Genomic DNA, 26,093 nt, shown 5'->3' on the forward strand with positions numbered 1-26,093 from the left:
GTACCAATCCAATAAAAACCAGTCTTAGCCAGATCAGCCCATATAACTCATTTACAAAGTATATTTGTTTCATATATATCACCCCACTCTTGCTGTAAAAAAGCCTATGCTTTTAGACCTCCTCTCCCTTATACCTCTTTGAGGGAGATGCAGACCTGATATATTGCCAGTGCAGGATGACAAAAAAGAAGAGGGAAGAGAAACTTCTGTCTTAAACTCTTTTTCATTTCCAGAATTACAGAACAGTTAGTAATGTATGTGCTGTGTTCCCATTGTCTGGAACTTCACTGACCCATTCCTGGGTCCATATAATCCAGGTATTTTTTTAAGTCTTAAATTCCTTTACTCACAAAAGGTATTTATAGATGATACAAAATACTATTTAATACAGGGTTTTCACGGTCATTTACCTCATACCTTTTAGCGTTTCTTCACGCTGTCCTTTTCTCATCTGGCTACACTTTTATTTATATTACATTTATTCTGTTAATGAGTGGAACTGCTTCAGCCACTGCATCTGTAAATGTTGAGTGTGGTTTGGCCTTTAGTCAGTCATGCTAGCAGTTTTGCTAGCATTAAGAATTTTTTTCTCCTAATTTCCAAACCTTTAAACTCAGACGGGGATAGAAAGTGAGTGAAACTAGAATCTTTCTTGCTCCTGTGTCCACAGCTGTAACGAAATGGCAGAGGTCAGCTCTGGGACCCACCTGTACAATCTACAATTACGTTCTCCCTAACTGAATTTCCTGAGGAACTCTGCTGCCTCCTGTTTGTGTAGGTATAACTGATAGAGACATGCAGCCAGGTGTAATAAAAGGTTTTTTTGTTTACAGCATTGATTCTAAAAAGCATAATTTTCCATCCCTGAACACCAGGCATTTCACAGATTTCATCTAAAACCATGCACATTGAGTTGGGAGAGGCAGACAAAACGATCTACAGAAATGTTAAACATGAGGTTACATCCCTCCTTCTGTGGGGTTTAGGCTCCCCTTTTCAATTGGGATCTGTAAGTAAGCATAACTCCAGTCATTCCTTACAATAAAAAAAAGCAAAATTACAACAAAAGATTTGTTTAAAAATATTGGTAGGAGAGTAGTATATTCTAGTGATAGATGGATTGGATTAGATATTTACCCAGGAACTGGGAGTTTCACTTCCTTTCAGCCTGGAGGATAAATCCACATTAGCCATGAGCCTGTAAATTCTGATTGCATGCCCGCTTCATTTTTCTGAAGCAAAACTACTGCAGGAGTTGATTGCAGAACTGCAAAATTAATTCTAGAAAAAAGAGAAAAAAGTGATTAACTCAGTAAGTTAATAGAGCATTTGTAATGAGTGAGGTGTGAATCCCACTTTCTTATCCCTGCTCCCAGGACTTCACACAATCACTAGGTTAAAAAAAGAAAAAGAAAAAACAAACTTAAGAAACAGCTCATGGAGTAGAGACCAGAATGTGTGATGGGAATCCAGGTTTCTTAACTATGCCAGTATGAGAAGCATTTTGCAGAGCAGCAGTGGGAAGGTAGAAGGAATTGGAAACACACTATGTATTTGGTTGGGGAAGGACTGCAGGAGGCACAAGTGGAACCATGGAATGTAGTGACAACTGGATTAACTAAATACTGTAGTGTATATCAAATATAATGAATTATTTAGGAATATCTTTCTGTCTCTGTGGATAAGATAATGGGTATATCTTATAAAACTAAATACAATAGCAGTATAATTAATGCACTTTCCCCAAGAGTAGGTACGTACCTTAAGTTACATGATAGTCACCTGGATGAGTGCTCTGACCTTCTTCACAAAGTCAAGAAACGTTCCAGTTGATTCCCATCGATCAGGAGCCCCAGCCAACAGTCAGCCTCATCCAGGCCAAGCCTGAACCCTGACTGATGATCCAAATTGGGGCTGCACAGATGGACATTGGTCTGGGGTTGGCCAGGATTGCCAGGCTGGATCCATTGCTGAGCTTTGATTGGAACAGCAAAGAGGTAGATGTAATGCTGGGTCTGTAACTGGTTTGGGGTTAGTGCTGCCTTCTGCAGTGTCCGCACAAACCTAGAATTACAGTGGGAGCTGTCAGGATTTGCTGAGCTAGAAATTAGGACTGATAATGTAGTGGTCAGTGTCTGAAGCTCAAGAATTTCACATGACAAAGACCACTCAGGTTGTGGCTTGGAGATGACGGTAGTTGCGAAGCTTAAGTTCACGTCTTGAAATGCTTGCAGTGCTATGAAATGCTTATGTTTGATGGTAGCTTATGGTGTTAGACATATGTTAGGTAGGAGTTTATTTTTGAGACTGACTAGTCAGTAGAGCTCCCTAATTGTTGTTTCTGATACAGGGGAAGTACAAAACATTTGCTGAGGTGAGTACAGTGAGTAGGGGTAAGCCACTCTGCTTTGCTCAGAGACAGAAGACTCTCTATTCCTGGAAAATGTGATGGCAAAGACTTTTTGGATTTGAGGTAAGAGTACAAGTTTCTGTTAATGTAAGAATGAAGAGAATATTTTTGATTGTTACTTTTCAGAGTGAAATTCCAGTGTGAAGGAAAAAAGAAAATACTGCCTGACGCCGATGCCTGCTAATCATTGTTAAGTTCAGGCAGACAGGGATGGAATTACTCTGCAGATACATTGTCTATCGTGGCTTGGAGCAAGAAGGATTAGATTGAGAGGCTTAGGTCTCTCTTTCACAATTTTCTAAAGCCCTTGGTGTTGTACCGATTAACATCATCCAGCTTTTTTTTCTGATTGTACATTCCAAGAAACACTTCTCTGAGGCCTTTTTTTTCTCCTGCAACTTTGTTGAGATAGTCTAAACTGATTTCCTTGTATACGATCTAACTACATTCTTTCTAGTTAGACTTAGCTGGATGTCTCTCTGAAATTATTTATGATCTATTCCTCGTTTCCTCATTGGATAGAGCAGGTGGCATATAATTGCTCATATATATAGTACTTTCTGTCTCATCTTTGTTTTCATAGCCTTGAATGTTTTATCAACTTACTTAGCTCGTAAGGCTTTATGCTTGGAAATAGTGAAGTGTGAGGGAAATAGATATATTGGATCTTCATGCAATGAATCAAAATCAGGCATTCAGAGTCTACTGTAGGCCGTGAACCCAATGAAATAATTGGGAAAGAATGTCAGTAAATGCAGTAACTGTGGGTGTGAGATGAAGTTTGGCTTTGAAAATTACAGACTGGAAGCAGGGGAAAAAAATAGTAAGATGATAAGGCTGACTTGGAAAAAAAAGAAGTACATGGACACCATAGCAAAGAAATTAGAATTTCTCTCATAGAAGATGGACAACTCCGCAAAGGAGAAATTTTGTGATGCTGTTGACCAGCAGATGGTACACGGTGGGAAGGATTTTTTAATCTGTCTTTAAGCATCTGCTGTAGGTGCAGGAGCTAAGCTAATCTTCTTAAGCTTCTGCATGTAGGCCTATATTATCTATAGTAATTTGGTTATTCTTAACAACTGGACCAGTACCACAATAGTCTCACAGATTAGGCAGGGATGCTTTATGGACTACATTTGTAGAATGAAAGGGGTGTTGGTACAATGATATGGAGAGAGAACTCAGTGAAATATCTGAAGAAAATTCCAGACAGTGAGATGGATAGCTCAGGGAAACAGCCTCCCAAGAGAAGTGTTTTTTCATACTTCAAAGTTGCCAGAAAAAATGCAAGTAAGTATAAAACAGTAGGAAGCCGTCTACTGGCTGGGGAAAACAACCTAGATGATTTAATAGACTTTTTGTGTCTCTAACATCTGGATTCAGGGAGTTAATCTGAGCTAGTGGCATTCTGAATCTGCTGATCTGGTGCTAAATCAGGAAAACTGGGAATTCACAAAATGCACAGCTGCACTGATAACGTTAGAAGGCAACACATTGAAACTGGTAGTCACTCACCAAACAACATGAAACTTCTTTGTTAAATTTAAAATAATAAAATTGTTGGACTGGAAGAGACCTCAGAAGGGGACTTAAATCATCCCATCATTCATAACAGATGTCTGTCTAGTCTCGTCCAGTGGTGGAGACGCCACAACCTCCTCCAGTTCCTCAGGATCTCCGTGCCTCACCTGAAACTTCTTTTCTAGAATGTAAGCTCAATACTACCTCCCCTGTCCACTACAGCCATGAAGTCCATTTGAAGACTGTTACCATGTGTATCCTACAGCCTCTCTTGCGTGTGCTTCCTCCTTTGTCCCACTCCTAACTTTGAAATTTCTATATCAAAGAAGGGTTTAAATCCTTCAGTCTTTCCTTATTGGTCATGTTTACGACATGTCTATTCATCCGATTTGCAAGGTCTCCAATCATGTCAAAACTTTCTTCATGGAAACTCCCACAGAACTGCAGCTGCAGTCTTACCAAAACTGAGAAAGCAAAAGGAAAACTTTGTTTTGGCTATCTACCTATTTGTGTACCTTGGAGTGGCATCCGCTATTTTCATGGACTCTTGTTCAGACTGACCCACTGTAATAACCCCTATATCTTTTTTAAAACCTGCTATATAGGCTATATCTCTCTTTCTATGCAGTTGATTATTTATGTCCAAATTTAGAGTTTGCCGTTGTCCCCACAGAAATTTCATCCTGTTTTTTTCTGGCTGCTTCTTCCATTTGGCTGGTGATTCAGCAGATTTGGTGTACTCTCCCAAGTATTCTTTCAAAAGTATTTAGTGGATAGAATTGCCAAACATCATAAATTGGGACTAATGGCTCATTATGCCATACCCCAGGGCAATTAAACCTGTACTTTATTTAAGAGGGTCTGGATTTTACATGAAGGTAAAAAAAAGGAGCACAGATAGTTCTTGGTTGTGTAGAAAAGGAGCCCTCTTGTATGTGTAACTTAACATGCTGTTTTTTCAACACTTTTTAATATAAGACTGAGGCATTCTGAAACACTATTTCTAAGCATTTATTTCAATACTTTGCTGTGGTTTATAGCTCATAAGCATCCTGCCCGCATTTCTTGGAGAATGTAGTAGAGAAGAACTTGAACCATTGGTACAATCAGGTGGCAAGTGGAGCAGAAGTCTCATCAGTCCTCATTGCTGAGTGTTCCTCTAATGGCTCTCATGGCAGCCGTATTTGTGGTGGAAAGAAATACTTTCTTTTCATTTGTTTAAAATACCTTTCGTGGGTACAATTGCTTCATTCTCGTTAGCCAGATCCTTTGAGGGACTTGCACAGGTACAAGAAAATTGCTAGTTTAATTGAACAGCTTCACCTTCAAAATACTCGGCCAGTGTATCTTCAGATGTCAGAAAAGCTGCTGGCTGATACTCACAAGAATTACCTAAGCAGAAATTACTTGCACTGTTACGCCATCCCTCCTTTCCCCGCTTCTTTAGTTTTGGGTTATCTTCACCTTGTCTGTTGTTGGACTGGTAAACTGGGTTGTAACTTTCCAGGAGGGTACCGGACTACTTACAGTTTGTACAGCACCAAAGGACTTGCTATGAACAACTGACGTACCTATGGCCTTTGGGACTTGCCACAATGCAAATAGCAATGAAAAACTAATCAGTGGACTGAAATGATGGGAAGGTTCGATATGCAGTCGTAAGAATTCAGTTGTACACAAAGGGTTAGAAGGGAAAATACCAGGAAAGGCAAAATACCAGGAAAGGCAAAAGAAGGGTACGGTGAAGTCTGAAGTACTTAATCCTGGATGCATGGGATTGCATTTGCAGATTCATTCCTCACATACACTATTCTTCTTCTATAAACTCTGATCAATTTGCTAAATAGGTTTTCCATACAAGAAGATACCTTTCTGTAGAAAAATAACATGTAAAATACTTGATTCTAGGTTGTTCCAAATGTGGGCTTCAGACGTTGAGAATAAGGAACTGTAATTTGTAAAGTATGCTTTTTTCCCATGGATCAACAAATAGTTCTTTGCTAAGCAATATAATTAATCAAGAAAGTAAGAGATTAAACATTACCTGCCATGTTGTGTTGTCATCACTGTCTTTTTACTGAATGAAATGTTTGTATAACTACATACGATAATATTTTTAGGCTAAATGAGTTTTTTAATGGAATGGTTTGCTGCCTTTCTACATGAAACCTTACTGACTTCAAGGAAAAGTCTTCTCATTTGAACAAAGAAGTACAGTCATTTTTTTTTCCATGTTTTCTACTTCCGTTGTCCATTGTAGAACTTGTAAATTGATACGAGGCCTTCAGGAATTAAATGTTTATATACTGAAACTAAAAGTGTTCTTGTCAAAGATTTAAATGCAAAGTTGAATGTAGCAGGGTTGCTCACTTTATACATGTGTGAAGTATAATTGTTGATTTTCATTTAGCTGAAGTATTGCAGCATTAAAGAAGCTGAAGCACAAGAGAATGTGAAGATAATGGTTGTCAATATTACCTACCTTAAGTAGTCACATTTTGCTACTTAGGTTCTAGAAACGTTCTCATGTAATTAAGGAAGTTTTTTGGGTTTGGGGGGGCCGTTTGTACAAAAAAGAGGTTGCCTTCTTGACAAACTGTTCACAAGAACTTTACAGTTTTCCTAAACTGAAAATTGTTCTTTGAATAATGTATGAAATTATTTGGAAAGTACTTTGAGATATGGCATATCTGTATTTTGAGTGGCATTTGTTAGTTTTAATTGCAGCCCTGTTCATATATTTCCATTCATGCTTGTGTATACCAATTAAATAAAAAACCCTCTAGTTTTTCTGACCACATATCCATAATGAGTCTCAGAATACATCACAGTGCTGAACTTTCTTTGAACATACTTACTAGAAAATTCCTGGAAGAGAAAGGAACATAAACTTCATATAACCACAGGAAAAGCAAACGGCACAAGTACTTTCTTAAAATCCGTATCCTCAGGATTTGGCATGGGTTGTGCTTCCAGTATGAAAAAACTGTGACATCTTTCTGGTACTTCTGCATCCAGTTGATGCCAAACAATACAAATTTGTGGGACATGAAAACAGAACAGTTGGGGGGGCGGGGATTTAATTAATGTTGCTTCTGTATGGATTAGTTGTTGTATTCAATTGAGTTCTTCTGTGCCCAATTTGCATGGATATGATTTATTATCAGTTTTTGAATAATGTAATAGGTTCATTGTTTCATTTGAAGGGGTAGAGGACCACTGAAGAACACATCTGATGTAATTAATGCAGCAAAAATGATTTCAGAGTCAGGATCAAGGATGGATGTCCTAGCACGGCTGATTGCCAATCAGGTAGGTTATTTATACAGCAACACATTAAACTTTGTCACAGATTAATCCATCCACAGAACCTCCAACACCTAAGAAGGTCACTTACAAAAGCACTTGCGACATTTTTAGATCTACCTGTCTATTTTCCTTTTCTTCTCAATTTCTGAAGCGATAGATACATAGATCCTGTCTTAATTGTATGTGTAGATTCTCTTCATCATACCTATCTGTGTCTGTTTATATACACTTACAAACACACATAAATGTGTACTTATAGCACAGATGTGTATGTACCTATATTTACGTACATATGTATTTGTGCACGTGTGTATTTGTGAGCTCCTTTAAGCTATGAATGCAACATTTTAGAGATATATTAATATATATGTATTTATAAATATATGTGTATATATTCATAGGTCATTTAAGCTACATTTTAGAGGTATAGTATAGTCCATTCTTGACTTCCTTGGGTAAATTACCCAGAAAACAACTTGAGTTGTTTCAGGTGAGTCAGCTTAGATGTGGGAACAGAGGATTCTTGCATTGGCATAGAGTTCTGCTGAGCAGGCTCACTGTTCTGGATGGGTGCTCGGTCTCAGCACCATGCGTAGTAAGGTTACTGACTTTTCTTCTCTGCCTTTGAAATTATTTGTTTTCCACCCTAATCTCTATGTTTGTTACAGAATCTGTGCTTTTGCTTTACCTATGTTATCTTTCCTCTCTCTCCCCCCCAACACCGGCCATTTCTTTGGAGCATTGATGTCAAATGGTCTTCCATGTAAATACCCTTCTGGATAGTCAGTTTTGGCCTCTGCATACCTGTAGTCTCGAGGTGATTTTTTTTAGCATTGAACAGAGATACATACCATCATCAAATGCAAAGGGTTAGAGCTATAAGGTCTACTTTATTTCCATTGGATTTTTAAAGCATCAGATAGCTCAAAAAACCCACCAAAACACCCAAGTGCAAATCAATAAGCATGCTCATTTTCCTGGCTAAGACAACTGCATAGTAGCTTAGTAAGTGAATACACCAAGCAACTCGTCACATGCAGCCCTCTTTACTAAGTAAGGTTGGTTGTTCTAGGGCCAGACAGTGCTAATAGAACAGCATAGTGAAATGTCAGTGTGCAAGTATCAAATCTAAAGCATTTACGTTCCTAGTCTTTGTGACTGCCTTTAGGCACAGGGTAGCATGGTATAGTCACTGTCTTCTGCACCCTCACATACTGTCTCTTTTCCCCTCACTTTTGGTTTTCATATACAATGCTTGCTTTTCTAATATCTATGAAGCAGCAATAATCTGTTAGTGTTTTCTGTCATATGTCTGTCTGAAGTCCAGATAACAAGACAAAGAATTCTATTCTTGATCTATACAGTTGTATTCTGTGGAAAAACTAGGTAAAATGTCTTGAGTCCCCGTTTCTGATCTTGACAGATACTCTTCCTGCACATCTCTCTTTTCAAGAGCTTTGGAGAATGGCTCCTTTCAAGATTTTAAAATTCAGAACTGTAACTTGTCACTGATCTGTTGCAGAAAAGGATGTAGTATCAAAGCCAAAGATGAGTAAGGATCATAATCTCTTGCTCTTTTTAGAATAGGGAATCCAGTCTCGCTGAAATACTTCTTCCTAACATTTTCCTTTTTCTGTATTATTACAGTGACTCCAGACAAGAAACATGAACAAATTAGTGTGAGGAAAAAGTAGCCGTGAATCATTAGTGCTAGTAATTTTGTGTACCCTCACAGCTGCTGGGAAATGTGACATCATTCAAGTTTTTGTAACCTTTTTACTGGATTCACTCAAATTATTTCCATTTGTCCTAGCTCAGAGCTTGCACACAGTTGATACCTTGAGCCACCTGACCTCTGGTATTTATTCCCTGTGGCATCTTAGAATCATTAAGGTTGGAAAAGACCTCTAAGATCATCGTGTCCAACCGTCAACCCAACACACCATGCCCACTACACCATGTCCCTAAGCGCCTCATCTACACCTCTTTTAAATACTTCCAGGGATGGTGACTCCACCACTTCCCTGGGCAGCCTGTTCCAAGGCCTGACCACTCTTTCAGTAAAGAAATCTTGTACGTATCTGAAATACACACTAATCAGTTATAGGTGTATTTTAGATGTAATTTCATGTTATAAGCACTAAAAGCAAATGAGCATATACAACTTAAAAAAAAAAAAAAAAGATGAACCAAAGCAGCCCTTCCAGTATCTCTGTGGTGAACACAACTACAATCATTGCTGGATACGTGCCAAACTTACTTAGTAAAAAAGAGAATCTTGCCTTTATTTCTCCTATTACAAAGACGCTTAATATGATCCTCTCATTCCTCAGATAGCTAGATATCTTTTAATTTCTATAACCTTTTTTTCCCCCATGCCAAATCATCCTTTTAACTTTAAGAGCTCTTTTCTCACTGTGTGGTTTTTTTTTTTAATCTCCAAGGTATTTGTAAAGACCAATAATTCCTTTTCTCAGCTGTTATTTTGCCAAATTTCCTATGCCTTGCTCTCTTGGGGTCCTGAAATAAAAGAAACTTTAAATCCCTCTGGGCTACCTAATAGCTGTTCTCTGAAGTTGGTCGAAACTGAAGGAACCCTTCAAGAATTTGGTGCCCAGACTGGAAAATGAATTCTCATGAAGTTTTATGAGTGCCTTTCTCAGCAGCACTAATACATTTCAGTGGAATATTTTACCTGTTGCCTTTCCGTAACATCTGAATTATGTGGAATTTTTATTCCATGTAAAAATTGATTTGTATGATTTGCTTCAAAAGTGAAAATAGATAGCTCTACATTGTACCAATTTTCAAGTAACTGTTATAGGTCCTTGCATTCTTCCTGCACATGCTTTTCTTTACACTTTTTCACCACTTGCTATTGAGCTTAGGCTACCCTTTAAGTATTTGTTACCACTTCTGACACTGTCATTTAATTAGGCCACATCACTTTACTGTTCACAGTTGTCCCATGACTCAGCTATTACTCTGCCTTTGCAGTTAACAGGACCACAGTAATGTATGATAGCATTTTCAGTATTCAAAGCTACATGCAAGGAAGAGAAGCAAAAACCTCGCTCTATTTCCTCCATCTAGCTTCAGACCTGACCCAGAACCCCAAATAAGCAATCACTGCATAACGAAGAATCATTGGTATATCTCTTTGACCTTTTCCTGTTCATAAAACATTTTCAAATGAATTATTTTGGTTCACAGTCCATGTAATCTCAGAGATTCAAAATTGAGACCTGTGGAATTCAACTATATTCTTTCATATTCAACTATATTCATTCATACAGTTTTTCTGTTAGGAGGGGAAGAAAAAACACTGCCCTGAAACTGTATTTGCAGTATTTTATAACTCATCAGCCACAACAGCACCTCTCTGATACATATTGTTCTTCATTTCAGATTTTTATAAATCCCTCTTCCTGTGTTTGAAGGAAAGGGACCCAGTGCGATGCAATTAGCAGAATTCAGTTATATTTCAGTCCATACTCACAGTACTTCAAGGTGACTCAGCGTTAACAGCTGTGAAAACAATCACGGTGCAGCATCAACATAAACCTAGGCAAATTAATCACAAGTACACTGATAATAAATTTAGTTTAAAATAAGATTGTTCCAAATTCATTGTCAAATTTGGGACGTGAAAGCCCTAAGATAATTATGGCAGTTAGTACATCCTGGTTTTAATGGAATGTGCTGTAGATTAAGAAATTTATTAAGAGCCGCCTCAGTATTCCAGTTGTTTTGCACCAGGAGGTGCTGGTCTGTTATGATGCCAGTAAGAAAGGCACTCAGACTCTGTGAGGTGTCAGGTAAAATGCTATTTGTCAGAGCTAACACTCTAAGGAAAAAATAGTGTAGATAACATTACATCCCTTTCAATGGTGGGAACCCTCGGTGGTGTAGCATCGAACGGGCCTCCGATCCGCACATAGCATCTGGGCAGACCCTGTCCATGGGAGCGATTCCCCCATTTTGGTGCTATTACGGGATTTTCTTACAAGGAAACAACTCTATCATTTCCACTGTCAAACAGGATGTTCACATGAGAACGTCTTTCTGCAGTCCTAGATAAAGGCAAGATGTGTAGGTGGCCTAATCGCCAGTACCAAGTGGGAGCTGCCCGCAAGCCCCTCTGCTGCCGTACGTTAGCTGGGTGTATGCTGCGGCCAAGGGATTTGTGCACCCCAGCCCGGCCTGAAGGCCAAGCGGTATGTGCAGCATAGCGCAGCGCAGGCCCGGCCCTGCGCAGGGTAACTGCTGTGTGGGCCAGTAACGCCTCGACGTACAGTAGTCTCTCGGTCTGGATCAATACAGCAATGCAATAAACTGTTAACTACTTTTAAATTCTGGCAGTATAGGGATCAATATGAAACATCTCTTTCTATAGAACCAGGTAGTCTCCTGACTTAGAAGCTGATTTCTTGTACTTTAAAAAAGTTTCCTGAAAGTAAAATTAAAAAGGTATCCTTTAAAATATTTAGCTGATAAATATGATCCAAGCAGCTGTGCCGAAAAGATCTTCTGATTACAAGATCATCTTACCTAAAAGCTTACAATTAACAAATAGTTGCAATAAATTACACATTTATATTTATAGTAGTGGGTCTGTGTGTGATTGATTATACCCAATGTTAATCACCATGAAGACACATTCAGATTCTAGAGAAATGCTACTGGCTTCGTTAGCAAAGGAATGAAATCAAAGTAAAGCAAGAACAATATTTTTTAGAGTCGGAATTTCTTGCAGAATTGTTTGTCTTGATCTTTTGTGCCACTGCTGTGCCAGTGGCTTTTTCACTTGGATTGTGAATGTTGGTTTCACTGTGTTTTTAATTACTGCATAATTTATCAAATCCCTTTGAGGTTTCTGTGGATATTATTTCTATTAGGTAAAACACCACTGCATCTTTTAGATGCAAGTCAGTTCTGAGCCTGTTCTTACGGAAAGCTGAACCTCTCATAATTTGCCAGGATCCCTAGCTAAGAATGTGAGGCATTAAACTGGTAACCATCAATTGCCTGTGGGATGATTAAACTCAGAATTTATTAATTGTCCTTCTGTTGCAGCCTAGTGTTTGATTTTACTAGTAAGCAAGTGTTGCTTGTACCAGATGCTTCTGAGCAATATGTAGAGGATTCCTTATGGAATATCCTCTCTACAGAGTACATTTCTTTCTAACATCTGTTTATGGTTGATTTGGATATGCTACAAGGCATGAGGCTTTAATTTTTTTGGAATACTTTATCCTGCTTAAAATAGTGTAGAATGTTATCTTTACCCCTGTAAATGCCTCTTTGTATTGTGTTGATCTCTGCCTTGATCATAGCATTTTGTAAAGTTTTATGGGTAAAGTACATAAAAATGAGCACACGTGGTCAGACCGTAGGTTCATTTAGGCCAATGTCTGTGGTGTATGATTGCACAGACCCTCACATATACATGCACAGAATCCTTTATTGTTACAATACTGGCGCCTTTATCATAACAGGGCAGTCCCACAGTCTCTCTCTCTCTCCATTGCTTCACCCTCCTGTTGCTCTCCATTGCCTCTCTTAAATCTTCCTTCCAACAACGATCACATGTCTGCTCACAATTCCCTTCACCTGTTTTGGCTCTTGAATCAGCTGGTACTCATTGGCTCTTGAATCAGCTGGTACTTATTAGGCCATACCTCAGGGTAACCACAAGCAGCATTCCTGAGAGCTTTTACATTTTGATGTTTACAGTTTCCTTACAGAAGGGACAACTAAGCCAGGTGTTCAGGTCTTTTCTCAGGCATATGTACGCACCTGCTAGTTCTCAGCACACAGGCCAAAGTCCTATCTGATCTTGACTGAAACTCCCGATTCCACAATTCTCCACATCTCTCCCTTTTTTGTTTATTCTCAATTGCAAGCTGAAAAAGCAACAACTCAGCAGCTTCAGGAGACTCTATTTGACATTGTCTAGTAGTTTGTAATCCATCCAAGAATCACACATAGGGCTCTTGCGTCCCTTGCCGGATCATAGCGAATGATGATACTTGCTTGCCAAAATCCGACACTCATCTTAACACTTTCATAACCAAATCAGCCACCTGTGTAAGCACTTCGCAAGGCAAGGCAGCTTGTGCAGCAGGTGACATCCAATTCCCTTCACCTAACAGTTCATAGGGTAGTTGCAAATTGTCCATTACCTTCACAAGAACAAGTTCACAATACTCAGAAAACCACACAGAATACTGCACCACTAACAAAACAGGGCATAGTATAGACTTGCAATCTAAAGGAGTCATTGTATATGATTCCCCTATTGCTTACAATAAGTTTCTAGTAAATGAAGCCTGTAACCCATACTCCTTTATCAATTTGCATACCTCCTTAATCACCTCATATAGTAAATGACACTCTGGCACTCTGCCAGGTCAATAAATTACAGGCATTGCCTGGAGAAGCATTACATTCCCCCCTTTTTTTTTTTTTTACTTATTTTTTGCATTTTCCTGTTTTATTTCGGATTATTCTTCATGAAGTTTAACTCACATCTGATTTATCCATCCCCCCAGATGACAAAGCAGATTTGAAAGTGGGTTGTTTTTTTTTTGATCAGAGTTGGCCAGAATACTTTCCACAAAAAAAAGAAACAGAAAGTTTGGTAGCATTCAGAAAATTAAAGTGAATCATCTTCAAAACAACAGTTTTTCAACAATGTGTAAACTTACAAATATTAATCTTAATTTAACACTTCTAATACAAAGACCTATTTCCATTTTAACCAGACAAATATTAATCTTAACTTACTAAACCTATCTTCTTTTATCATATAACGTTACAGTCTACAGAAATTATTTACACTACAACACAAAGATCAATTCTACATGACAAAACAGCATACAAACTTAACACTTCTAATACAAGGCTTAACTTACTAAACCTATTTTCTTTTATACAAACTTACAAATATTAATCTCAACTTACTAAACCTATTTTCTTTTATAGATTTTATACAAACTTAACACTTCTAATACAGAGATACAAACTTAACACTTCTAATACAAAGACCTTTCCTGTTCTCCATCACACAGTTCGCTTTCCTCTAGAACATCAGACTCCAACCAAAAAATAACAACAATGTCAAGGAAGATCAAGTGTTAGATTTAGGATCACTCTACATCACTGAAACAGAACACAAAAAAATACAGACACATCTCATCGCAGCTGAGGGGGAAGTGGTTTCCTGTATGCAGGGCTCTTTTAGCTTTTTAGAACAGAAGCAATGGTGTAGTCATTCTTTTTTTTTTTTACCATACCCAAAGGCTGATAAGGGGGGGGAGGGGGGGCTGCAAATCCCTGCAGCAGATTTTCTTGGGGGGGAACAAATGGTGCTGGTTTCACAATGGAAGACCGAAAAAGTGTCTTTAGTCTCTGTCGCTGTAAAATTTCATCTGCCGTTGGCGCAAGTTCAAACAAATCTTTCCTATCTTTTGATTCTCCCTCCAGTATTGCTGAATCAGTCACATTTTGCAACACCTGCTCTGCAGGACACAACTTCTGCAGAGCCATATACACAACTCGCCAGGTAATCAATATTCCTTCTGGAACTTCCAACTGCAAAGTTTTCCTCATCTGCAGTTCTTCTCCCACCTTTTGCCATAGGGCTAAATCATAACACCCTATGGTTCCCTCAGAAAGAAACCAAGGACAATGTTCTCAGACCCACACAAGGAGTCTCACCAATTGTATTGGAGCGACCTTAAAACCTTGTTCCTTCAAAATACGTTGAAATATTTCAAGTTGAAGCTTCTGTGACTGAGATGCCAACTGCCCCATGACTAATGTATAAAGTTCATATAACTTCCCTGTGGCTGCTCACCTGAATCGTCCTGCGACCGGTGATGAATCGAGCTCGATATGTTGATCCTCTGCTTATCCTCCGTCCAGCTCAACAGGGGTACACCACCGGATATTTCTATTTCCTTTCTTCAAGACCTTCTTTCTTCAGGCTTTCCTCTTTCAGTCCCTGTTCGGGCGCCATTTGTGGTGTATGATTGCACAGACCCTCACATATACATGCACAGAATCCTTTATTGTTACAATACTGGAGCCTTTATCATAACAGGGCAGTCCCACAGTCTCTCTCTCTCCATTGCTTCACCCTCCTGTTGCTCTCCATTGCCTCTCTTAAATCTTCCTTCCAGGAATGATCGCATGTCTGCTCACAATTCCCTTCACCTGTTTTGGCTCTTGAATCAGCTGGTACTCATTGGCTCTTGAATCAGCTGGTACTCATTAGGCCACACCTCAGGGTAACCACAAGCAGCATTCCTAACTGAGAGCTTTTACATTTTGATGTTTACAGTTTCCTTACAGAAGGGACAACTAAGCCAGGTGTTCAGGTCTTTTCTCAGGCGTATGTACGCACCTGCTAGTTCTCAGCGCACAGGCCAAAGTCCTATCTGATCTTGACTGAAACTCCCGATTCCACAATTCTTTTCCACAAATGTCCTGTTGCTGACAATACTTAATAGTGAATATATACAGAACTCGGTGAGATAATGGCATGTGTTTCACAATACTTCACGGTACGGTCTCCCAACCTCCAGCAGCCATTCAAGAATTTACATAACAAAACATATTTTTGATACACTTGATACATTAAATAGTCTTTGATTTTTTTTTTTCATTAATTTGGCCAGTAATTTTTTTAACCCAGGTAAGCTTTTAGTATAACCACTCTGCAACAAAGATTTCTGCAACTTAACAACACAGTGTTAAGAACCAGCTCCTTTTGTTTTGAACTCATGCTAGTTACTTTTAATGACCTCTTGGTTTTGTATTAGAGGAGAGAATACCTGTCTTCATGAAAATCTTTCTTGTCCTTTTTCTGTTTTCTTATGTGCCTTGTCATGGGCCAGAGAGGGGAAAGATGCACCATACCTATGTGGGGTAGTAAACGTGTGGGTATACCGCAGAGTTGTACAGTTGCATAATTACATTTCAGAAGTCTCTTCCTAGTAGTGCCTAGCATTTGCTTTTTTTGAATGCTACTGAGCACTGAACCAGTGCTTTCATAGAACTATTTTAACCTCAAGGTCTTGTTCTCTAGTGGCCATTTCCCAGTCTTTGATGCATATCATCTTTAGCATTCCTAAAACGTTACACATTTCTTCTCTAGTGGTATATAAGGAAGATAGTAAATGTGACTGGCCTGCCACTATTACTGTATAAAAGCGTACTATATAATAAGGTTAAAATAGTCTTGTGTCTGAACTTTATAATTGATATCGCCCCTGTTTGAAGTGGATGAGATACTATATCGGCATCCTTTCTGCCCATCTGTTGAGTTTTTCCAGTGGAAAAAAGAAAATAAAATCACAGTGTATCTAAGAAGAGGAAAACAACAAATTGAGGAGCAAGCATCTCGTTCCAGGAAGTACATCCTGTCTTGATATAATTAGTTCTGATGCTTAAAGGGATTACAGTTGAGTTTGACTGGAAGGACAGATTTTTATTAATTAAAATTGAATAAACAATGAGTATTCCAGTTTTCTAAGCAGTCACTGAGATACCAGTATTCAAATACTGATTTGTGCAGTTCTTAAAGCAGTGTTGAGTAAGGAAGAAACAAAGATATATTTTCGTATAGTTTGCCGTAATCCACTAACAGTTTGAAAACGTTACACATAAGAAAGAGAGGATGTCAAGAAACTCTTCTATTTTTCTTCTAAACTATGCCAAAGTATAGAAAACATTTTAGTAATGGATCTGAACATGAGCAGAACACGAGGTAAGGATTGACATTTAATTCATGTTAATTAATTTAAAATTGTTCACTTTAATTTCTTCGTTATTCCTTGTTATCTTTTTCTAAGTCTAAAACATGGCCTTGTTTGCTTACCCAAACATTTCTATTCTATTGCATAGTTATGAAGAGTAGAATCATCACACGCCCATTTTAAACAAGTATCAAGTTTCTTCAGCAAAGTCAGTAGTTTAGGTAAAGTATTTAATGAATTAAGTAGAACTGATGCTGCTTCTGACTTCTGGAAGGTTTTGGATTTAAATCAATACTGCATTGACCACAATTCGTAAGACCAAAGGTTTAATAACTGCACAAAACCATAGATGGTTGTTGCCACTGCAGTTGGTAGGAATGTATCTTTTATTTTTTAATATACAAAGCTGAACACAATTTCCTATCAAAAGAAAGTGACCATATTTATAATGCAAGTACAGCACACAGGCTAAAAACACGTCTCTGAAAAACTGTAAGGATCTATTTCTTATTTATCATGCTCACTTTTTAGAGCTGTGGTAGCACGATAGGGATTCACCATTCACCTTAAGATCCTTTTATTCTGCCAGAGCAATGAAAAGCAGCTTTAGAACAAATGCATACCAGGCCTGGTACTCACAGAGCAGTATTTTCCCTCCAAGTACTCCAAGTATTTTGGGAGTTCACAGAAGTGAGGGTAGACAGATGCTATTTTTATAAAAAATATTGTGTTGTTAAAAGTATTGAAATCAGTGAGTTTTCTGTAAGACATTCTTATTTTCATGTTCCCACTGATACAGAAGATCTGCAGATCAAGTTGAATAAACTTCGGATGGAACACAAAAAACCAGAGATTGTATTATAAGATAAAGCATAATTTTATATAAATGTTAACATTGCATTTATGTTTACATTTGCCTCCATAAGTATTACTGTTAATGTAGGTATCTTCTTAAAAAGAAACCATAACCTCTTAGGAATTGAAGGGAAAGTAATTATTCTATACATTAAAGAATTTGTTTAGAAATATTGCTAAGACAAGCCCAGCAGTGTTAAATAAAAAGTGAATATAGGGAAGTTTAGGATTATTCTGAGCTTCTCCAATTATTTTGTTAAAAATCTTCACAAGAGGAATGAACAACCTGATACAGCTGCAGTGAAAAGCAAGGCTACACTCGCATACAATTTGAATACTCTTCGGTGAAGTATTAACCTGATGCCTGAGACAAGTTGCTGAAATGCTTTCTTAATTGTTCTTTTCTTAATCTTCAGTGTCCAGACCAATCGTGCAAACAGGATTTGTTGGCTTACCTAGAACAGATTAAGCTGTACTCCCATCAGCTCAAAATCTGCAGTCAAGTTAAAGCAGAAATCCAGAACCTAGGTGGAGAGCTCATTATGTCTGCTGTAAGTAGAAGAATGGTATAAATTACTCTGTTAATCAAAATAAATCTTAAATTTGAGTTGTGCTTTCCTGTGCTTGTGACATGTTCCAGTGTAGTCCAGAATCTCATTTTATTCCCCACTGTTTTTTACACTCACTTAACACAGAGAATCTAAGACAGTGAAGCGTAAGACTGGTGGCTTAAAAGGAATAGCAATCACTTGCATTTTTTTTCCTTTTAAATTCTCAAAACATACTATTCTTCACTGTTACTCTGGAGTAATTTGGTTTTAAGAACTGTAACCCATTTTAAGACAGTGGTTCATTAACTTACATATATGGAGTATGCACGTATGTGTGTCTATACACAAAAAGAAATCCTCAGAGATGTACTTCCAGTTCAGAAGAAAAAGATGAAGGACGTTCTACATCCCTACAGAAATAAAGAAAATTAAGAGCAAGGTGACTTGATTCTTGAGTAAATTTCTTGATCTTGCATTAACTGAAGAGTCATTAACTCTGTTACAGCTAAGCATCATTAGCCATGGAAAAAAATACCGTTTGTGATTTTGTGGAACTTCGAAGCACTTGTCCTTAGCACAAATCTGATCACAGGCGTTTGTATAATGTCTTCACCTTCATATACTGTTTGATTATTTGTGTTATTACCTGTAGCATATGGGATTATGAATTCAAGACATGAAATCTGCTAAACGGTACAAAAAAACAGGTAACAAAAGCTTCCCACCCCACATTCTTACCATTTAAATACTTTCCTTTTTATGATAACTTCACATTCACATAGTCTGGAATATATATATATATATATATCAGTAAAACTATTAGTACATTTTATATGGTTTATAAATTAATCAGAAATGAACCCTCTATTGCTGATGTGAAATTTGAAACACTGATTTTTGTAGGATGTTTTTGTTGGCTATTCAAACGATAATTCAGAGACCATATTTAAACCTCTGGAACCTCTGGATAAGTAATTGTGAATTGAATGTACACTTTCTGAAGCAAATACGTGTTTTCATTTGGGTTGATCTTCATTATCCGTTTCTTTTTACAAGCAGTTCCATGAGCAGCGTGGGTTAGTAAAGCCAGGTTTCATTGTTTCATGCCCTTTGTACACGTCCTCTGCGATCAATGCTCTCAACTTCCCCATCCTGTCTGTAACCTACCTCCAATGGTCCCACACAACAGAAATCTACGTATCCCTCTGTGCTGAGAGGCCTTGTTTCAGCACTTCATTCTCCCACTCACCTGCACATAAACTGCTCCCATCTTCTTTCAATACTCGTGGTTTTTACCCCAACTTCTGTGCTTCTAACATGCTCCCCCGCTCATGATTGATTGATTGATAGATTGAGCGAGCGAGCCTTGAATCTGCCATAAACCTCCCCCAAAGCCCACTACAGCTGTGCAACAAGCAGCAGTGGTGCAGATGCTGACTGCGCAGTCCGTGCTGACAGGCTGCCGGCCACCCGCTTTGGAGCCAACAAGAATTGGGCTCTGTCTTTTCTTCTCTGGGACCTCTCATTTAGGACTCCTTTTTTTTCTCTATACAGTATCTGATTTTGTGATCTGGTAGAGATATATTATTTGTCTTTGGCATTCTTGTGTCTCTGTGAAATTTGGAAATCTGAGATTAACTAACTAGTAAGTTACTGGAGGACTGACAAATGAACAAATACACAACGTAAATAGATAAACCTTATTCGCTTACAAAACTAGTTAAAAGATACAGCTTCTTGCACATCACAATGTTTATCTGATTTGAATTGTCCACTACTTCGGCAAATTTGGATTCACATGGATCCTTGATCTACAAAAATCTGCATACCGCCTGATACATACGATCTATAATTTTCCTGGCCCTGTTTCCGTTACTGAGCACACTTGATTGGTGGTCTCACTGCAAGAAATTTTGGAAGCCTAGTTTGGTTCTCGCTCTTTTTTTTTCTCCTGCTGTAATGATACTCACATTGTTTTCTTTACCATTTTATTGTGTCAACAGTGGGAAGTACGTAATCCTGGTGCAAAAATTTTAATTCTAAAAATGAAAACCCAAATTTAACTTCATGCATAATCCCAGAGGGATGACTATAGATCTTAATCCTGTTTCAGGGAAGGATGATGAGGACATATATTGTGTGCATCCAGAAGTTCCACTTCAGGAAAGCAATTACTTGTTCAAATAAATGCTTAACTCAGTCCCAGTTCAAAAAACACACTTAAACAGGTGCTTAGCTTGGAGTCAGTGGAAATTAAGAACATGCTTAGAGTCCTGGACAGTTTTGGAAGTGTTTTGTGGAGTCAAGGTGAGATGCTGTAAATTCTGGTTGTTACTCTGTTAAAGCACGCTAGGAAAATGCTCCAACAGTGATTGTATTGTTTTTAAAAATACGGGTGATATGGTTAGGCCTGCCTATAAAAGAGAGAAAAACTGCCAGCCTGCTCCAGGAGATCTGTGCTCTTAACCAAAGCCTTTTAAAGTCAGTGGAGACATACCTGATGATTGGTATCAGTGGTTATTTAAAAAAAAAAAAGTCTCACTGGTCTAAATGTCTGTTACTGGGAAGGGGAGGGCATTCATGATTGACTGTGCTTAACTTTCCCTTTTCCATTAAAATTGTGGTTATGTGAAAATGCAACCAAACCAAACTCTGATGGCTTTCCTGTAAGGCTTGTCCTAATCTATATGTAAATGAACTATTTGTGTTTGACTTGCTTCAATTTTAGGAAATTATGGGAATTAAAAATACATTATATGGATAAAGTTATAAGGAGAGAGGGAGAGAAATTCACTACTGCTACAATATGGCTGATTATTGAATTGCTTTTTTTTAAAAGCTGGAGCAAATTCTGTCTTTGAAAGTCCATGTGGGGGCTTTAGAATTTGATCATGTAGGTTAGCTGGCCTTGGAAAAAGTGACAAAACAAAGTTCTACATAAGAAAGCACAGAGGTTCTCTCCCTCCCTCCCTCCCCTCCATGCACGCACTCACACAGAAGATCTGGGAGCATAGTAAGGAAAAAACTGTAGAAAATATGCGGCCAGAACAGCTGTGCCCTGATGATCTGTCATGTATCTGCTCAGGCAGCTGCGTTTCACTCTTCTAGCCAAAAGGTTTTCTTTATGGCTTATGCAGCACTACTGAATCTTCAGATTTTGCTCACATAAAATCAATAGCAAAGTTCTTTTTTCAAGGAGTCAGAGCTGTAGCTAGAATAGGATTATATTCTCCCCAATCCTGATCTTCTCTCATTTATCTGTTTATGCTAATAAAGGATCAGAATCAGAAAAAGAGACGACATCAGGCATGATTAAGAAAAAAAGAGGGCATCCATGCCCTTGCACATAGTAAAGTTTTCATTATGTATTAAGTAAAAAAATCCCGAGTCTTGGTGAAAATTATCTTATTATTTTCTTACAGGAAAAAGTGTATTAGAGAGGGCATTAGGAAATAAGCGTACTTACAGGTTGCTCCATTTTTTGCTTTCACTGTTTCCCTGGATTTCTCTCTCCTGTACCCATGTACATGTATGCTCAAGATTGAACTACCTGATTCCTCGTTGTCCCTCAGGTGTCTGTGTTGGCTCCTTGCAGTTCCCTTCTGTTATATTTCCTGTCTCCCTCACGAGCTGTGATGGGTGTATGCAAACAGAAGAGCTGAGGAGGAGAGCTCCTCTCCTGTGAGAAATATTTCCACATTCAGATGGTCAGTATCAGCTTCCACACTGGCAAATTAACTTCGCTGTACAAAGTGAGAATGATGGAGCAAAAGCTGGTGACAGACCACACATAAAAGCACTGTTGTATGGATGTAAGATGGCACTTATATCCACTCCACGCTTCCTTTCCTCCAGCAGGAAGAACCGTGCACAAGGACTCGGATTTAAATCAGCCTCAAGAAATGAAAATTTTTTTTTCTCACAAGAAGAGTTCATGTAAAAAAATTCTTTAGTAAAAACTAAAGACCAAGTCAGGAGGGAGAATAGCGGCATGAAGAGCAGAGGATGTAGTCTTACTCTATTACATATTTGTAGATCTGTAAAAGAAAGAACTGTCTTCTTGAAATAGAGCTAAGTCACAACATCTGTTTTACCAGTATCTTCTTCTGGATGAAGCTAGGGAGGAGAAATTAAAGTAGACATAAAATGGCTGTACCTGAGGAGGAGGTACTGGTACTGCCAGCATAGTTCAGTTCAGAACTTACTACCATGACAACAAAGAGCATTATGCATATGAAAAAAGTATGTTGTAATCCACAAACACAGCTCGTAGTCATTCATTCTCTATATCACATTATCTACTTTAGTTGTTTTTCATCTCTCCCCCCTGTGCCCTTGTCCTTGTCTTCCCTGTAACACTCCTCTGACAACCTCCCCTGGAATGTTTCTTACTTAATACCCCTACCATATCATTAGTGTAGGTTAAATCAGCCAATTTGCCTGGGGCAGTTGGCGTGCTTTGGGGAGTATCCAGCGGATAGTCCTCCTAACTGCTCTCCTCAGTTAGTGGCTTTCTGACTTCAGGCCATATAATCTTGTAGTCTCCTACTACAGTTATGTGGACACCAGCCTTTCTCCCTGCCCTTCCCTGAACTCCGGTACCTTCATTCTAGTCAATGGCACAGTAATGCTCAGAGCCTCAGATATGTTGGTTATAAAAGGGTCATGTACAGAAAAAGAGCGGAAGAGGGGTGTGAATCATTAGCTTCTAATTCTTCATTCACTGCGGTTTTGGTTTTTTAATTCATTAAAAATTCCTTGATCAGTATTTAGTCTTTCATGCTCCCATAAAATTCTTACACAGCTAGCATTGCCAGCTTGTAAGCTGCGTAAGTGAAAATGATGAGGATTCAGTAAGTCTTCACTAGGTATGATTAAACAGAAAATGGACAATTCCTTCTATTAATTAGAATTAATTTGTGCCTCTTCAGGCACAAAATAATGGGTTAACATTTGCAGTAAGGAGATTGACAGTAATTGCATTCATTTATGTAGATAATCTGATAATTCATTTACAATGCACATTGACAGCTTGCTTTTTTCCCAACAGTGGCTTTAAATAAAGATAATTATATCACAGGGCAGAAAATTAACATATCTTATATGTGAGCAATGCGCTGTCTGACTTCTGCCAGGCAATTCTGTTTTGTGCTATTTATAGTCATTATCTTCTTGTATTTCATTTTATACTGTATTTGGCAAGGGAGACAAAGCTTTTTGGCCTTAAAAAGGAAACAGAAATCTGGAAGAGAGAGTTCTCAGAGTTACAGTATCACAGAATTTGATAAATGGCATAGAAAAGATCTCTCCAGTTAGCCAGCCTTACCTGCGCACTGTTTCACTCCTTTTCCTGCAAATGTCTCCTTTGATTTATCTTTGACTCCTCCTGTTGGTATCTCAAGAACCAGACTTACTTAAACAGTGACATAAATCCACTTTTGTGCCAAATGTAGGTGCTTTAATACTTCTAACTTGATACTTCAAGGCTGGATTTAAATGTCTATTTCACTTACTGAGTTACCACTGAGTTCCCGTGCCAGTTAAATCAAAAGTTGCTTGCACAATTGCTATGAACATGTTTCAGCTTTGAAGGCTATACCGCAGGTAAAAACACATGGAGTCAAAGCTATAAGCCAGCGTGTAGAAAAACACAAGGTAGGGTATCTGCAGCTGCCACCAGGCCTTTGGCTGACGCAGTCCCAATCCTTGGATAACCATACCCCAGGAAAATCATGTCTCAGCCAACGTGTGAGGACTGTGGCAGCTGGCAAGCTGCTCCACGCCTTCGTTACAGTTGGAGGTTTTCAGTTACTGCTAGAGAGGAGGCAGAAAGGCTTCCTAGCTGCAGCTCCTGTAGGACTGAGGAATGGCAACAGAGGCTAAGCAGCAAGCTGGCAATCGTATTGAAATATTGGCTACTGTAACAGCCCACTTGATTTATTATAGGTAGGCAGTTTGTTCCACTGACTTCAGTACTGCTGTCCTGCTTTTACTGCTGTGCGACCCTCAGTGAAAAAATTCCTCTTTTGCCTTGCTTTAAGTCCATACCTGCTGTTCTGACAAAGCTGATGCCTGCGTGTGCCAGAGGCACAGCTACAGCTCCGTGTTCAGCCAGTTTGTTTCTCCTTGCTGGTATTTCTCCATGTCATTGGGAACTTGTAGTTCAGTTTGTTTGAACTAATGGTGATGCCTACTTGTAGGGCCTTACACTATGCCTAAAATTACTTTTATATCAGTATTTGAAAATAATAAAAAGCTAATTTTCTAGAAGTTGACGTTAACCCCTAAGAGTTGGTATATTAATTTTTTTTTTTTAGTGAGAGTTGACAAACGTTTCACTGTTTGTTTTGTTTTATGTAATAACACTATACCTTTCACTGCTTTTGCCTGGTGCGCATATAGAAAATTCCTAGCCTTTGGAAGCAAAGCAAGGGATATGTGTTTTCCCGTTAATTACTTACAGACAGCTCAGTTGGTATTGCTTTCTAAACTGCATCTACCGAGAAAAACTAATTTAAAGCAGCAAGAAGTATTACTGGTGATGTGCACTACAAGATAGTTAACTTTTCCTAATAATAATTACTTTGCTAATTAGCAAAATCAGGATGTATTTTATAGATCTTTGCCTCAGTGCATGTGAAAGATTATTGTAACAAGCACTCCGTTTCTTCGCAAACTAAAGCAACTGATGAAAACAGCAAGGAAAGGATTTATATTAAACCATTACTCTCTTTTTCTCAAGGACCTGCTTTTTAAAAAATAGTTTCCTTTTTTTAAAACCTTCTGCAAGTGAAAGCAGCAGTGCTTGGGAGTGGCTGAGCTAACCGCCTGTCTAAGCATATGTTCCATTACGGTGTTTCAGAGAAACAGTTTTATAGTACTTATGTAAGTTGTTTATCATTTAACTTGGACACAGGGCCTGGTCTAATTATAGGACTCAATTTCAGTTCTTTGAATCTTACATAGCTTGAAGCAGATTCTGGTAATGATTAGTTATTTAGTTCATTAGATTCAATTTCCCCACCTGAAAAACGGATAAAACGCAGAACAAACCCCAGATACCCTGGAGGTGTATAATGTAATTACGAGATACACAGACAGACATAGATAACCAACGGAATAAACACTCCCAGATTACCCACCCAAACACTGAGGCAGATTTCCCAAGGCCAGTTCCACAAATCAGGATGAAATCTCTCTGATACCCCAAATGGAGAGCGTGGCAAAGCAGAGAGGACAGTTTCCAGTAATGGGAAAAAAAGAATCGCAATGGCAGGTATCCCTTTGGCTTAGTTTATATATACTAGGATTGAATCCGTGATAGGTTTTATGTATCATCTGGCAGTTCTATGAAGAAACATGGTAGTTAATGAAGTGCTTCCAACTCTTGAACTTTTTCTTGTGTTTTCTTGAACACACGTCTTCTGGTGTCACTGTACACCAAGATCTCCATTTTCATTAAAATTAAATTATCACTATTCTGGGTGGAGAAAAAATTGTGGAAATGTAAACATCCTCAGCTGAGAAAACAAGGCAGGTAACTAGTGTTAAAATCCTGGCCCAGGCCAAGGAAAACTCCGATGTCTTCAGCACTCAGGATCTCACTCTTAATAATTTACCTGTTTGGATTGTTCTGCTCCTTTTAATCTTAAGGGATTAAATCACTTTATTTTATTAAGC

The 26,093-nt window shown here is 38.4% G+C and overlaps 1 protein-coding gene across 1 annotated transcript in view; it reads left to right on the top strand.

The window, feature by feature from the left end:
• The window catches only part of CTNNA3 (catenin alpha 3), a 524,245-nt gene that overhangs the window by 490,134 nt on the left and 8,018 nt on the right, over positions 1 to 26,093 (top strand). Inside the window, exons 16-17 of the mRNA XM_075154246.1 lie at positions 7,141 to 7,246; positions 18,279 to 18,413. Of these exons, the coding sequence (XP_075010347.1) occupies positions 7,141 to 7,246; positions 18,279 to 18,413 (241 nt within the window). The remainder of the gene's footprint in view (positions 1 to 7,140; positions 7,247 to 18,278; positions 18,414 to 26,093) is intronic.

The sequence above is a fragment of the Calonectris borealis genome, chromosome 7 (assembly GCF_964195595.1).
Source record: "Calonectris borealis chromosome 7, bCalBor7.hap1.2, whole genome shotgun sequence".
NCBI lineage: Eukaryota > Metazoa > Chordata > Aves > Procellariiformes > Procellariidae > Calonectris > Calonectris borealis.